Here is a 14819-nt window from a genome sequence, read left to right on the forward strand (position 1 = left end):
CTGCCAGAGCACCCTGCCTCAGTGTTCCTGGAAAGTTCCAGCTTACAGGAAACTGGAAGGGAAAAAATTAGTGTGCAACCAGGTTTCAAAATCTTGGACTTTCCTGATCTGGGAGTTCTGGTGTGCTCTAATATAATCTAAACTTTACTTTTCTAAGAGCATTGTCTAGCCTCCTAGCAGGGATGGAGGATAAACTTCTGCATGTTTTCCTACAAAGGCCCTAGTGCTGAGGTCTGTCAGAGGACTCTGCACCAGTCCAAGTAGAAGGAGGATTAGCTGTTTTTTATTCCTGTCTCTCTCATTTGAGATCCTTTAATCCTTTTTATGAAAAAAGGTAAAGAAGATGCTTACTGGCTTTTGGAAGATTGATTGAAAGTGTAATTTGATACAGGTTTGAAAGATTATAAGAAGAAATGAATTCTAGTTCTGGATAAAATTTTCACAAAATCTCTCCTTTGTTTTGAAAGGTCCTTCCTGTTGCTTCAGAAGAACTGGAGGGTGAAAGGTAAGAGCTGCCCTTCTTCAACCTACTGATGTCTTGCTCTCAGACAGAGAGGTAAGTCCCTGTAATTGTACAACTGCTGACTTTCTGCCCTGTCAATGACAGCTCCAACCTGAAGAGAGGAGCTTATATTGGTGAAGAGGACTTCATTGCTACTCCGAATAAGATGGCCAGAATAGAAGAGCCAAAAAGAGGTATTTTCTTCTTTCAGTGACTGAATAGTTGGAGTATTTGTCCATTATGATAGAGAGATGCAGCTGAGGTTAAAGAGTGTTTTAATTTATTTTGGTATATACTTCAGCTTGATATCTCTGGCTTTGAGTAGTGACAGTTTGTGTATCAGGATGTAGTTCAGCTCTGCAAACCTTTTAGTGCCAGAATGTTTGGGGTTTTCTGCTGACTCAGACACTAATTGGCTCTGAACCTGTAAGGAAGGAAAGTCAAAAGGAGGTGAGCAGCTTACCAGTCTCTCTAGTGGACTGGGAAAGAGAATTTATCATGTAATCCACTACAAAATCTGGAAATCTGCTCCGGGACTTCAAGAAATACTCAAGAATTGGTTTTAGGTATAAGATTGTTGCATCTTTCGTGGTGCCAGAAAATGGGCTAAGAGAATATTCTGCTGATTTTAACTGTGTTTCAAGCTTTGCAATTTCATGTGGGACTGGATGTTGCTGTGGTGTTGTGGAAGGAGATAAGAGGTCCCTTTGGGGTGGTGGAGATGGTCTACTTGCCTGATTATGGTCATGTGTGGAAGGACCACAACAGAGCTTGAAAGATTAAACTTGTGTTGCAGCAAAGGTTTAGTCTAGCAAGTCTGACCATAATGGGGCTGCACTTCTGTAGTCTGGATAAACTAGTAAGGATTTCATAAAAGGCAATTAGACTTCTTGTTTTTTCATGTTTCTGTATGCCATAAAACAAGACCCATCGGATTCTTTCTCCTTTGACTGGGTGTCATCTGACCTGTGCTGTAACTGAGAGCATGTGTGCTGTCTTCCTTTTTTAGATCTACAGTCCTTCTTTTTTAAACCTGCCTTTAGCCGAGGAAATGCATACAGGTGCTGTGCTGTCCTGAGTTGACCTTGTTCAATTAGAAATGCCAGTAGTTGTTCCCTGTTGCGGGTGTGTCAAAGCTGTGGCTGATAAACCCCTGCAAAGAATCCAGGCTGAAATACCTAGTCATTAGAAGGTGGATTAAAGACAGCAAAGCTGTTAAAGTCTGAGCTTTCTTGCTCTTCTGGCTTATTCCTCAACCTTAACTCAGTTTTTAATGAGGCTAATGTTACATACAGTGACTCTGTGCTAGCTTGAGAACGCTAGGGATTCTCACCTAATTGGGCTTCTTGCTCCTTCATTCCCCTCCTAGCAGGAGACCAAGCCTGTATTGTCCGTCAGCTGTGGTGGTATGAGCATTACTGAAACACAGCAAGGGATAGAAGAGAGATGAGACAGCTAGGAGGAGCAGAGGACTGTACAAATAAATTATTTAAAAATTAGAAGGTGTCCAGGATGGGCTTCACCTGGTGTAGTAGCACCTGTCAGATCATTTGATTGTGCAAAGTCTCGTGGCAGATAACCTGTGAGATACAGAGGAACCCAAGAGTCTCAAAGGTTTGTGTTTTCTCCTTTCTGTATTTCAAGTATGACCTTGTTTCAAAGAACAGAGAAAACACCAAATAGAGAAAATATTCAAGTATTTTGACAATAAAGATGCTTGACCAAGCAATAGCTTTATGTGCAAAAAAAAGTGTGTTTTGAGCTAACTTAGCCGTGCATGTCTGTGATGCAGTCTGCAATGGATATTGAACATATGTCCATCTCTTCATAAAATCCTCAGGATGTGTCACTGTGTGCTTAGCCACTATGGGATACAGATCTTTTTGAGGACCGATTACACAGTTAATTCCTCTGTCCAAATTGCTTTTCAGTGTTGTTGTATGTCCGAAAAGAGTCAGAGGAAGTCTTTGATGCACTAATGTTAAAGACACCATCTCTGAAAGGCCTAATGGAAGCGGTAAGTGACGAGGTTGTTTTACAGTCTTTGCCTCCTACTTGAGAAAGAACGAGTGTAGCCCTGGCTACCCACTCCTGACACACTGGACAGTCACAGGAGTCACACTCTCAATCACAGCTTGTGTCCACATATTTCTGCCCTTCTGGATAAGGAGCATAAGGCTGATTTCCTTTCAATAACATGGAAATTAATTTAAATAATGCTTTATTTCATTATTAAGGGACTTCAGGAAGCTTCTCTTTTGAGCACCTTCTCCCACATCTGTGGGGCCTGGGTGTAAGAAGCCTTCCTGAAAATCCAGGTGTGTCAAACTGGATGTTCCTCTTATCAGAGAGGGTATTTTAGTCAGAAGATGGAGTGATTCTCAGAATGTATTCAGTGGTTTGGGTTTGTTTCAGTCTTTCAAAGCCTTGTTTGGGAGCCTCTCCTCTTGTTTCATAAGCAGTAATTCAGAGCTCCAAGTCCCAGCTTCTGTGTATGCTTGAAGACTGTTACATATCTGTGCATGTGTGAAATTACTCTCTGGTACTTGACTTCCAAAACAGCCTTCCACTACCCCTGCTGCTGCAGTGCAAGGGAAGTACAGAGCTTAAGTCCAAGGAATGGTGTAATGTTTGGCAGGAGCTCAAAACTGACGTTTCTGTCTGTCTCTTTCTGTGACTAATGCCGTGCTGATGCTCAGAGCACAGGAGCTTGGGGCTGTACAGACAGGTCTTACCATGAGCTTTGAGACCCAGAGACGGTTCTGTAACCAGAATCTTTTATCTCTTCCTGGCTTTGAGGCTTTGCCAGCACAGACAGCTAGATTTGGGGGGCTAATGGAGAGAGGGATTGAAGGTTGTGAAATCCTCCCTTGCTCCATGGTCCTGAAATGAAGCTGCACCTTTTTTACACTTGGATTTCTTAAAGCAAGGAACCAAGAGCTCACAGCTGTGGCTTGAGGGAAACTCCGTGTGCTTTTTCTGCATGCTGAAACAGCATATTGGTTTGGTACTTGCTGTTGGTGTGATAGAGCAATTTGCCAAAGTAAACCAGGCTTAGGTTACTGACCTCCTGACTTTATGGGGTGCAGTGAGGTGCCATGGTCAATTGGCTGTGGTTTCACGCTGACATCACCTTGCTGGGTAAGGGGAATGTTTCTGATCACCTTGTGCCCTTAGCAGCAGAGAGCTTCACTCTGCTGCTATTTTCTTCCTGCACCACCTGCTGTCATGACTAGTTTTCACTTGATCCCTCTGGCACTGAACTTAAAAATGTGTTTAAGTGTAAGAGAACAGACAGTCAAGAGAGAATGAGAGTCAGGGTGTGGAGAGGGTTTTTAATGCATTGGCTTTTGGGTGTAGGGGCAGGAGGTTGCTGTATGAGAAGTCAGTGGCCAGGTTTCAAACATAATTAAATTTTTTTCACAGAAGTTGGCAAACAGCAGAGGAGGGTTTCTCATCTGTAGGCTTATGCTATAAGTCAGGATTTAGTGTTACCTTTATAGAGCAGAGCAGTTGTCTTCATTTGCAGGCTTTTTTTTTGTTGTTGTTCCTTTCTGTAAAATAGGAAGGGGAGAATGGTGCCAGCAGTCTTCTTGCCTTACCAGTGATTGCTGTCTTTCATTCTAGATATCTGACAAGTATGACGTTCCTTTTGATAAAATAGGAAAAATCTTCAAAAAGTGTAAGAAAGGGTGAGTATGTACCTATGCAAAAACTGCTTAAGAATATGAACACCTTTTTTCAAAACTGTAGGCAGGTCTGCTTTATAATTCCTCATACACTGCACATATGTGAAAGCCACGTGCAGTTATGTGTGTGTGTGCACAACATACACACATTCCAACATCATTCCTAGAGCTGAAGACTGGAAGACTATAGGAAGGGTGCTAGAGAAATGTGTAACTTCCTGGGTAAATACAAGTCATAGAACCTCTGTGAGCTAATTGTTAGTTGAACCGAAGTTGATCATGTCAGAGGAAGAAGAGTTCAGTTTGTTTAAAGACTCACAGTGATGAAGAACCTCCTTCAATGCATGTTAAATTGTTCCAGTGTTGATTGTGCTCACTATATCTGCATTTGGCTACAATAACTACACCTGGTTTTCTTTTTTGTGGGCTCAATTGAAGAGAACTTTATTGTGTCTTTTTCTCACAGAGGCCACATTCCACCATGTTTTCATTTTGTGGTATAAATAATGGAATTCACTTTTGCTTTTCTTTTTAATTTCTCAGTAACTTTTTGGGTTTTTTTCTAAAGTCACTTTGATGTTTCAGCCCCTTCACCAAAGCCCTTCTGGCCAGAAAATTATATCTTTCAAGGATTGTACTTTTATAGCAGAATTACCCCACTGGAATAGCTGCAAGTTTAGAATTTATGGCACCTAAATCACTGCTAAGCACAGCTTTGTATGCATGTGTGCCCACAAACACACAGGTATCAGCCTTTCTGGCAAATGGAAGAAGTGGTCAAGTATTGGTGGTTTCTTCCCTGCAAACTCTGTAGGGTTTTGTGCTGATAGTTTATAAACTGTCAAGCAAACCCATTAAGAGCCCCAAGTGTCTGCAGCTCCAGAAGGATTTCTGCCAAGATCTCTCTCCCTTCCTGGTGCAGGAGCCTGGTTTAACCCTTCCATCCAGACCCTAAAAGTGTGGTTGCAAGTTTTGATGGCAGGTTTAGGTAAGGACAGCCAGATCTGCTATAGGAAGCAATGAGTCAGAGAGAGGTGAGCAGGGATCTGGTGTTACCCCTGGATAGTCCAGGCTTTCTGAGGTTTGAGGGTGCCTTTGCTGTCTTTGGCATTTAGAACTGTAATATATCTAATCTGTTTTATTTTTCCAGAATTCTGGTCAACATGGATGATAACATTGTGAAACACTACTCTAATGAAGATACCTTCCAGTTGCAGATTGAAGAAGTTGGAGGATCTTATAAGCTCACTCTGACTGAGATCTAAAATCACAGATTCTCTGTGGATTTTAAACAAAAGTCTCAAGTGAACACTTTCCCATAATTCAGCACGTTGGGCAAAACACTAATGACCTTCTCCAGAAGAAAGCCATGTGTTGACTTGTTCTGGGGAGCAGAGCAGTGGTTTTGCTTAATACATTTGTGTTTCTGTTCTTGCTCATGACCTTATTTGCACTTGAAATGAGCGAGCAAAGATCTGCAATTAAATGGAGAGCATGTATATATTTATACTAGTGTATAAAACACTAGTAAATACAGGAGGGTAAAACTCCTGGAAGGTGGCCTTTTAGACTGGTGATATCTTATTTATCTATTCAGTAACCATGTTTGAGCCCATTATCAGCTAATACCATTTTACTGGACTGTTTTCTGCTAGGTAGAGCTGCACAACTACTAATTGATATTAGTAGGAGTTGCATGCAGGTTGGACAAAAGTCTTTATAATGTTTACTTGTGACCAGGGCAGACTGTTGAAATCATTTGTGTCACTGGGGGGGGAACATAAAACTGCCTTGCTTATGAAGAACTCGCCTTAGTAACTGTGTGAACTCTCATCAGATGAAGCTATATTGTATATAAGTGCAATATATTTTTGAAGGTTTGTAAATGTGTACATACAAGTGATATATAATATATATAAAATATGGTGTTCTGTATATACCGTGAATATATGCAACGAAGCCCATCTAAAAGGATGCCATATACAGAGAAAACATATTTAACATAGATATTTAAAAATGGACAAACCCTTAACATGCACCAAAGGTGAGCACACGTTTGTACATTCATAGGAGGCACAAGGGACCTGCTTGTTCAACATGGATCTTCCTGTGTGGGAGGAAAACAGTACTGGCTCTCTCCTAGACCTTCCTGCACAGCCAGGTGATGGCAGGCCTAGCTTCTCTTAAGAACTGCCACTTTGAAACAGCTGGGTACTGCTGCCCTGGGAGGTAATTTGGGCCAAGTTTGAGAGTTGGGTCCCAGGAGGAGCTGAGCAGATGCAGTTCCCTTGAAGTCTCACTTCTAGGGGTCAGGAAGGTGGATTTTTTTATTTTTGGTAGCAGTGTACTTAACGGCTCAGCTGGATGCTGCCCACGCCAGCAGCTCAGGCTGGATGAACCCATGGGCTGGTGCCAGCTTGCAAAGTCCTAGGATGTCAACAACTGGAAATGCATAGGCAAGGTTTTTGAGAGAGGAAGGTGGCATCATGGCTCAGCAGGCCAAGCATTAGCAAGGAGTAGGGCCTGCAAGCAGGTTACACATTCCTGGTGTCTGTGCATCACATGGACCCGCTGCTGAGCTGGAGAGACCACACAGCAGCAGGCACCTTGAGCCTAGAACCAGCTGGGAGTGCCAAACACCTCTAAAAGATACTGCTCTGCACTATTTACTCTTTGTGTGCATGTGCTTATGAAGGAAAGGCACCCTCTGGTTAGTAGTGAGGGAGGAGCATTTAAACAGCAGTACTTGGCTCTAAGGCAAAACTGTGCATTACATGGTAAGCAGATGAATGTGAGTGCCATGTCCAGTGTCAAGAGATTTTATTAGGGATCTGGATAATGAAAAGGGTTTATAATGTTTTTAGATGGCACAAAGCTTCACGTGCCTCACTTAGGACATGAAGGTCAACCTGTAAAGCCTGGAGAAATAGTCCAGAAAAGTAGGATATGATTCTGTTTAATAATTAATGATTCCACTTGATAGTTAACTAATCATAACCTAAATTGTTTAGCTCTGTCATGGTGCTGTTTGGAAGAGGGAGGTAAATGCCACATTGAGTTGATCAGCAGGAGCATGGCCTGCAGGAAATCAGAGATCCACCTTTTGCCCTACTTGGCATCGCTGAGGCCTCTGCTGGAGAGCGGTGGCCTGCCAGCAGAGCCTGGTCCTACTGGATGTCTCAGAGAGGCCAAACCATCCGGTCCTTCAGGCAGAGCTCGTGGCTTCTGAAGTGGAAGGGCTGGATGATTTGGCTGGTTAAGAGTCACATTCAGAAGGGAAGGTTGATGGGAGCAGCCTCCCAAGCTGTGGAAGTGTTCTCCCCATCCGTTGCAAGCACAAGTAGTGGGTGTAATTTGCAGAAATTCAGGTCAGGTGTCGAGGCAGTTTCCTCTAGTGAGAAGAGCAGGTTGCTCAGGTGGTTTGGCATTGGAGGTCTTCAGAGCCAGGCTGGGCAAAGGTATCTCTGGGCTGTCACAGGTGTAATTGATTGTCCCTTGGTGCTGAGACTAGGTGACCACTTCAAGTCCCTCGCCACCTTATCTTTCAATGATTTACATGAAATACAGTATTTTGGGATTTGTATTTGGATCAATCCTGAGCTGGTTCATGGACCACTCCATTCCCCCCTCCTTCCTTCTCCTCCTCTGTTGATGGGCCCACCAGAGGGCCGACGATACTCTGGGCACCACGTGCTCCCCTCTTTGCTCTGTGGCTGGAGTTGAGCAAACTCCACATGGAGGCATCTATGACCGTGGGCATGTGGACAGAACCCATGGGCTCAAAGCCGAAGGAGAGAAGCTGATGTGCAGCACAACATGCAGAGACTTGGCCAATACCTGCCACCCCATACAGGAATCCACCGCCTGCAGAGCAGCCACGGGACTCGCCAACCCGCCGCTTGGGCTTCCCTTCATCAGTCACGGGAATAATGTTACTATGGCAAGGGAATTTTTTTAAAAACCTGATATATAGAATACATATATATATTTACACATTTTTATTGAAAATGGAAGTTTTATTACAGAAACTCGGTCTAGGGTCAGGGAAATAGATTTTAGAGTCTCCATAGAGGTAAGATTGACATGAATGTTATTTCTTTTTACTACTTAATGAAGTATGTGAACTAAATCTGACGATTGTTTTCCACTATAAGATACTCTGGGACACGGGTCTTATAACAGTAGCAGCAATGTCATGTATGTTTTATGAAACTGATTTTTTTTGTTTTGCTTGCTGTTTTTTAATTGAAAATGTATTTTAAACCAAGCTATTAAATTTTTTATGTTCATTTCTAATTATGACTCTTTTATATAACAAACACATCTGCTCTTATTCTTTTTTTTTTCCTTTGACAGGGAATTTGTAAAACACCAGTGATCATTTCCTTGTTTTTTTGCAAAAAAAAAAAAATAATCCCAGTGTCAGCCTTGATGCTGTTCCTGCGTAAGAAATGGTCAGTCCTGTTCTCACTCCCTGCTTTATTTCAACTCATTCATTTCAATTCATTTTGCATTTGTGGGGAAGCTGTGCAGCGTTTTGTTTGCATAGGACCCTTTGGCAGGAGAGCAAAACATCCATTGGTAAGCTCCTGTGGGCAGGTGGGTCAGTGATGCTTGGTGGCCGCTGCTGGAGGGCCATTGCCACCTTCTGGGCCCTGTGCAGCAGTGGATGGGCTCTGCTGTCTCTGGAGATGTGGAAGATGAGGTGCGGGCTGACAGTGGTGCTGGCAGCTGTCCCTAGCTGCCAGTCCACGGTGCTTCTTGAAACTTCCAGCCCACAATCTCTACAGGGAGAAGTGGATGTCCCTCCAGGAGGAGCTGGTTGTAATGGCTGTAATGTAATGTAACTTCCTGGGAGGCGCGGGAACCACTGGTGAAGCTGCAGGTACTGACTTTCCCAAGCTGAAAACAAAATTCGTGCTAATATCTCCAAGATAACCCTAATGCCGTAGTGTCTTGGGGGGTTCACCTCTTCTTTTCACTGTCAGAAAATGTCTCAACAAGCTTTTGCTGCAGCTGGCTCCCCAGCCCCTGCAGCGGTGCTGTCCTGGGGCAGATTCTGTGCCGGCACCTTCCCAGCTCTGGGTTTGCATCAACATGCCCAGGGCTGGGTGGGGAGCAGCGTGGGTGGCAGAAGATTTCTGGGGTAGGAAGAGGCAGGTAAACCTTTTATTTATTTCCTTATTTATTTCTAGTTCCTATGCAGGCTGTGCTGTAGTTCTGTGTCTCAGATGTAGGAGTATGCTGCAGCGTGTCACCTGGCGAGTCATGGCGTGCCTTGGGTGGCGCACAAGTGCTGGGGGATGCCCTGTGTCATCTCCACCTGAGTCGGTGTCACTGACAGACTGAGCAGGGTGTTGCCCTCATAAAGTTGGTGTGTGGCATGGTGGCCTTATCACAGCAAACCTCAGCATGAGGCTGGATGGGCTGCAGGGCCGGCTGTGAAACCTCCTCTCCCCTTGGTGTGTGACACCATCATTTTCCTCAGCCTTTCTGTGGTGTACACGTGTATGTCTGTGCCAGCCCTCCCTCCTCCTGACACACTGTCAGCCCTTTTCTATTCAAGTGAGTTTAAAGGAAGTGAAGGTGAGCCCCCAAAGATGCAGTTTTGAACTCTCAAGGCAGTCAGACTTCCATGGAGATCCGTGCATCTTCCTTGGGGCGTGACTCGGGGCTCTACTACAGCAAACATTTAGTTAGGCTTTTAAGATCTGACTTTTCTTATGGGAAAACTGAATTCACATTAGTCTCCAGCTTCTTGATGGAGCTTTTGTCTATTAATTGCAAAACCTTTTTGTAAGAGCATGGAACTTAGATGCTCCTCTATTTGGTTTGTTTGTACTTTAGATCATTTGACTTATGATTAAATTATTAAATATTTAGACAAAACCTCAACTAGATTAATTGGTCCAATATAAGAGTTCTTATACTTTTTTTGATGTTTGTCCTTGGACTACCCTACTTTCTTCACCCTACCTTTGCATAGTTCACAATGCTGTAGAAGGGATATTTGGCTTTTTTTTTTTTTCTCCTTCAGTAGCTGCTGTGGCTGGGGTGATTTCAGGGTTTTTGGCGCATCTCACAGTTTCTTGTTTGCTTAGGGCAGTGCCCCACTGACCCACTGATCTGTTTGCCTGCACACACAGCTCATGGGACAGCCTCTGTGCCCGCTGCCTCAAGCGTTATTTATTTGCTGTGTCCAGCGTGGCCATCCCACAGGCTGCAGGTGCACATGCAAATATCAGCTGGTGACCAGTGTCAACAGAGCTGAACTTGTGTGCCCCTGCTGCAGTGCTGGTCATCTCAGGGAGCATCCCGAGCCTGGAACTGGCCTGCAGGCCACTCACTGCCACCACAGTTTGGGAAGCACACACCAGGCAGAGGATAGGCATGTGCTGAGCCTGGCAGCAGCTCTAATGAGTGAAAACACGGTGGAGAAGTGTGCTTGGGGATTTGGGACAGCCCTGGGCTCAGGGATTGATGGCAGTGAGGAATGATGGAGCATGCTGGGTGGGTGGCTGCTGCCACCAGGCTGAAAGGACAGTGTAAATTGGAATGAAATTTGGAGAGGTGGGAAGTGACATGGGAAGAGGCAGGTGAAGAGAATCCTGTGCTTCCCAGCACCAGGAAATTCAAGTCCTAGGGTTCTTCAGTGCCCTGTGGGTGAGGAGAGCCAGAGCCCCAGCTGGGCAGTGCTGGCCCTGCCAGCCTGTTGAGTCTGCACGCCCAGCTTCTGAGCTTGGTGGTTTGGGGCAAAGAGGGTGCAGCCCTGCTGCCACTGCCCAGGAGTTTGGATTCAGCCAACTTGCCTGCTCCAGCCATTGGCATGTGCCCAGGCAGAGCCTGGTCCCCTGCCTGGAGAGATGTGTTGGCTGGAGCAGCTGCTGTCCACAGAGACTGCTCTGGGGACAATGTTCAGCCCTGCTCAGGGGGTGACAGGTGCGTGGGACTGCGGCACAGGAGTGCAGGGATTGGCACTGGCTCTGCCAGGTAGCTGTGCCAGTGGCACAGGGTTTGTTGCCAGTGCTTGGTTTGATGATGCTTCTAATCTTCTTGTGATAAGATTATTCTTTTTCTGAAGTAATTGCATGACCTTTGTAAATTAAGAAGTAAATAAAGGAAAAGTGATCACACAGTAGTCAGCTCTGCAGATTGTCTCTCCACGATCTCTGCTACTTCTCATTTGAAATGCTTTAAGCCTGTCAGCCAGTGCTGGCCAAGGGTTTTTGGGGGGCAGCAGTGCTGGGTCCCCCATCTCGTGGATGTCCTAAAGGGCCCAAAACCAGCCCTTGCTCTTCCCACTTGCTTCTGCTCTGTGTGCTTAAAGAAGAGCCCAAGCTGCAGGGAAGAGGCTGATCGAGACTTGCTGCCTACAAAGCCCCAGGTCAGGGTAATGCGTGAGACAAAAGGAGACAGTTATAAAATCAGCGATGGCAAGCTAAAAAAAAATCCATTACTGCTTAAATCATCTCTTGCTGTGCTGTGTGGCCATTCCCAAATGAGCTGGCACCTCCTGGCAGTCCTGTCCAGAGCTTTGCCTGTGAGTGACCCCCCAGCCTGGCCTTAGCAGGGGCTGAGCTGTGCCTGTGGGGATGCTGCCTGTGGGCTGCCCCAGCTCACCAGGGGTGATGGTTTTGATGAGAGAAGGGCTCAAATCCACCACATCGCTGTAGAGACACAGCTTGTCCCTGCTCATCTGTACGTGCTGAGAGGCCAGGAACCACCCATGGCCAGCAGCACACCCAAGATCCCATGCTGACTTTCATTGCTTTACATTGCTTCAAAATTTTAAGCCTCCCTTTGGGAACTGCAGAGGAAATTTGAAAGATGTCTTAAGAGGAAGAAAAATGATGATGATTTTGATCCTAAATCACTTCCCTTTGCTTTTTTTTTTTTCCCTTCAGGTCCATCTTTCAATTCTTAAGTGCTCGGGGTTAATGATGCTCTTCAACACCATCAAATTGTGCAACATTTAATTTCTTGACAGAATTTCCCCCTGTTGCCCTGCTTCGAAAACCCTTTCTCCTCAAGGCTTTCTTCACGCTGCATTACATCTATCCATTACCCCGCTGTTATTTTGCTCCAAAGGTACATCTTGAGGCTTTTATGAAGCATATTTGAGCTCCCTGATGACAGCGCTCGGGCAGATGTAATACAGAGTGACAGACCATGTGAATGCCATAAAATGCAGAGATAGCAGGTGGAAATCTGGCTGGGGGCACCTGCCTGGCTGCAGTGGTGCTGGGATGTCATCCCCTGCTGAAGGAAGAAGGAGGACCTGACCTGAGCTGGGGCAAAAACTAAGCTGTTGTCTGGGCAAGTGTGTGTTTGGCACTGAATGGAAGCCCAAACCTTCAGGTTAAGGTATTCAGGCAGGATATTCACAGCTCAGCTTACTTCAGTCAATCCCTCGGGAGAAAAGGAGGGGTGGTACTTGTGGAGCAGAAGGAGCTGTGACCAGGGCTCAACCATGAGGCTGGACATTACTGGGTGTGTGGGGAAGGTTTTGGGATAAAAGCAGTGTTTCTCCCCAGTCCAGGGCCTTTCCCATCCAGCAGAACTATGAAAGTTCAGCCTCAGACTACTCTTCACAGGTCACTGCGTTGTTGGGATTGGAAGGGATGTCTGGAGGGCATCAGGTCCAACCTCTTTGCTCAAGCAGGGCCACCTGCAGCCAGCTGTCCAGATGGCTTTTGAATATCCCCAGGGACAGAGATGTCACAGCCTCCCTGGGCAACCTGTGCCGCTGCTGGGTCACCCTCACAATGACGAAGTATTTCCTGATGTTCAGAAACTCCTGTGTTTCAGTTTGTGCCTTTGTCTTGTGAAGGTGTGTGGTGGGTCTCCTGAAGGAAATGGTACCAGGAGATCAGAGATGAAGTGGTGAATTTTGGGCTGCTTCAGATGAGCTGCAGCCATGGGGAAGAGAGGTGGAGCAGCCTAAAGTGGGGCGTGCACCTGGGGGTATCAATGGACAACATTCACCCCTTGGAAAAGCACTGCAAGGCATGGCACCAGCTCATTTCTCTGATCTGTTGGCACCATGGAAGGATGCCCAAGGGGAAAGAAATCAAGAGTAAAGAGCATTGCCTGTACTCACAAAGGAAAAATAGCACAGCTACAAACAAGAAGAGCTGCAGCCCAGAACTGGAACCTGAGTTTATTTCACATTAGTCATCTTGTTGCACCTCTTAACATCCTGAAGAACTGCAGCAGCGGAGAGGAAGTGCACACCCAAGGCTGATGTAAGGATTTACCCATGCTGGGAAAAAATGAGGACTCCTTGTCCTTTTAATGTAAACACTGTAAAACTAAGTAGGAAAGTGCCTTTGAAGGGAGGAATTAGGATCTCCACTGTGCGAGGGAACTAGCATTGAGTAAGTCCAAGCAAGCACCAGTTATGATAAAAAGCATCAAGCCATGTTCAGTAGCCCAGCCTGGGGGGATAGTTTATCCAAACAACAAGCAGGGTCTGCTCTGCTTCCGAGCAAGTGGGTGGAGCTGACTGAGTCATGTATGACCAGAAATACTGCTGAGGAAGTATCACAACAGCAGGAATTGCAGTTTTCCATCTCCTTAGCTGGAGAGGGGATGGGATGTGGGCATTGATGGGGTAAGACACCCCTCCTTGGACAGCACAACAAGGATCTAAAATGCCAGTTCCTACTGCCTTTCCCCCCTAAGCCCCCAAAGGCTCAGAAGAAGAGAAGTGGCTTTTTTATTTATTTTGGTCTTAGTGGAAAATGTATTTGTCAGTAGTAAAATCCTATACTTTATCATGCCTTTTAATATATAGTTATAAAGGAGGGGTGCTCAGGGTATATAATCATTAGTGGCATAGTTTGAGTGCAAGCACTGTGGAGGGGGGAAATTCCCCTTGTAAGGAATCTCCTCAGCTCATGCCCTGTCTGTCCCTGCACTGCCAGGTGCAGCTCTTCTCTGGCCCCCCAGCTGAAATGTGGCTTTGGAGAGGGACACAGAAATGCCATCACCCATGAGGGAGCATGGCCTGACTCAGCTGGAGATAACGTGCTTTTAAGAGCACTGCTGTTGTGCCCCCTGAGCAGCATCTGGAGAGGCAAAGGAAGGTGTCAGGTGAGCATGAACGGAGACACTGCGACGAAGAGCAGAAATGAGAGTGGGCGCAGCCCAGCCCAAGGAAACTGAAGAAGGTGATGTCATAGCCACAGTGTTTGGTGAGGAGTTTATTTATAAACATGATGGGTTAGCAATCTCATGTCTGTTTGGATGTGTGTAGCTAGCTGTCACAGGGAGGATTTTGTACAGCAAAACTCACAGTGGCACTCACTCTGACAAAATTTCAGACGTTTATGTTATAGGAAGCAGTAAGGGAAGCTGAGTATGCAGAACAGGGTTACCTCAGCTTTTGTCTCTTGCTCATCTACTCCTGCAGACCCTGTGTATCTGTGAGCAGCAAGGTGGGACAGACCATGGTCCCACTGTGCTGTTGACCCCACAGCCAGGTTCTTCACCCCTGGCCAGAACATATATATGGAGGAAAGCGGGCTGAGCTTTGGTGTCCATTGTGCAGCAGCAGAGTCATGTTTGGTGCCAAGGTCAGTCCCTTGAAGGTGGCTGTCTCATTTGTCCCCTTCTCTTCCACACAA

The 14819-nt window shown here is 45.7% G+C and overlaps 1 protein-coding gene across 3 annotated transcripts in view; it reads left to right on the forward strand.

The window, feature by feature from the left end:
• Window positions 1-8454, forward strand: part of GRHL1 (grainyhead like transcription factor 1) — a 39279-nt gene extending 30825 nt beyond the window's left edge. For 2 of the 3 annotated variants that reach the window (XM_050316397.1, XM_050316399.1), the window contains 5 exons: window positions 468-505; window positions 608-696; window positions 2434-2519; window positions 4130-4194; window positions 5342-8454. In XM_050316397.1, coding sequence (XP_050172354.1) covers window positions 468-505; window positions 608-696; window positions 2434-2519; window positions 4130-4194; window positions 5342-5456 — 393 coding nt within the window. In that variant the 3' untranslated portion in view covers window positions 5457-8454. The remainder of the gene's footprint in view (window positions 1-467; window positions 506-607; window positions 697-2433; window positions 2520-4129; window positions 4195-5341) is intronic. The other variant, XM_050316398.1, reaches the window with a different exon arrangement.
• Window positions 8455-14819: the final 6365 nt, after the last annotated feature.

This window comes from Myiozetetes cayanensis, unplaced genomic scaffold (assembly GCF_022539395.1).
Source record: "Myiozetetes cayanensis isolate MyiCay16 unplaced genomic scaffold, myiCay2020 scf2-11, whole genome shotgun sequence".
NCBI classification, from domain to species: Eukaryota; Metazoa; Chordata; class Aves; order Passeriformes; family Tyrannidae; genus Myiozetetes; species Myiozetetes cayanensis.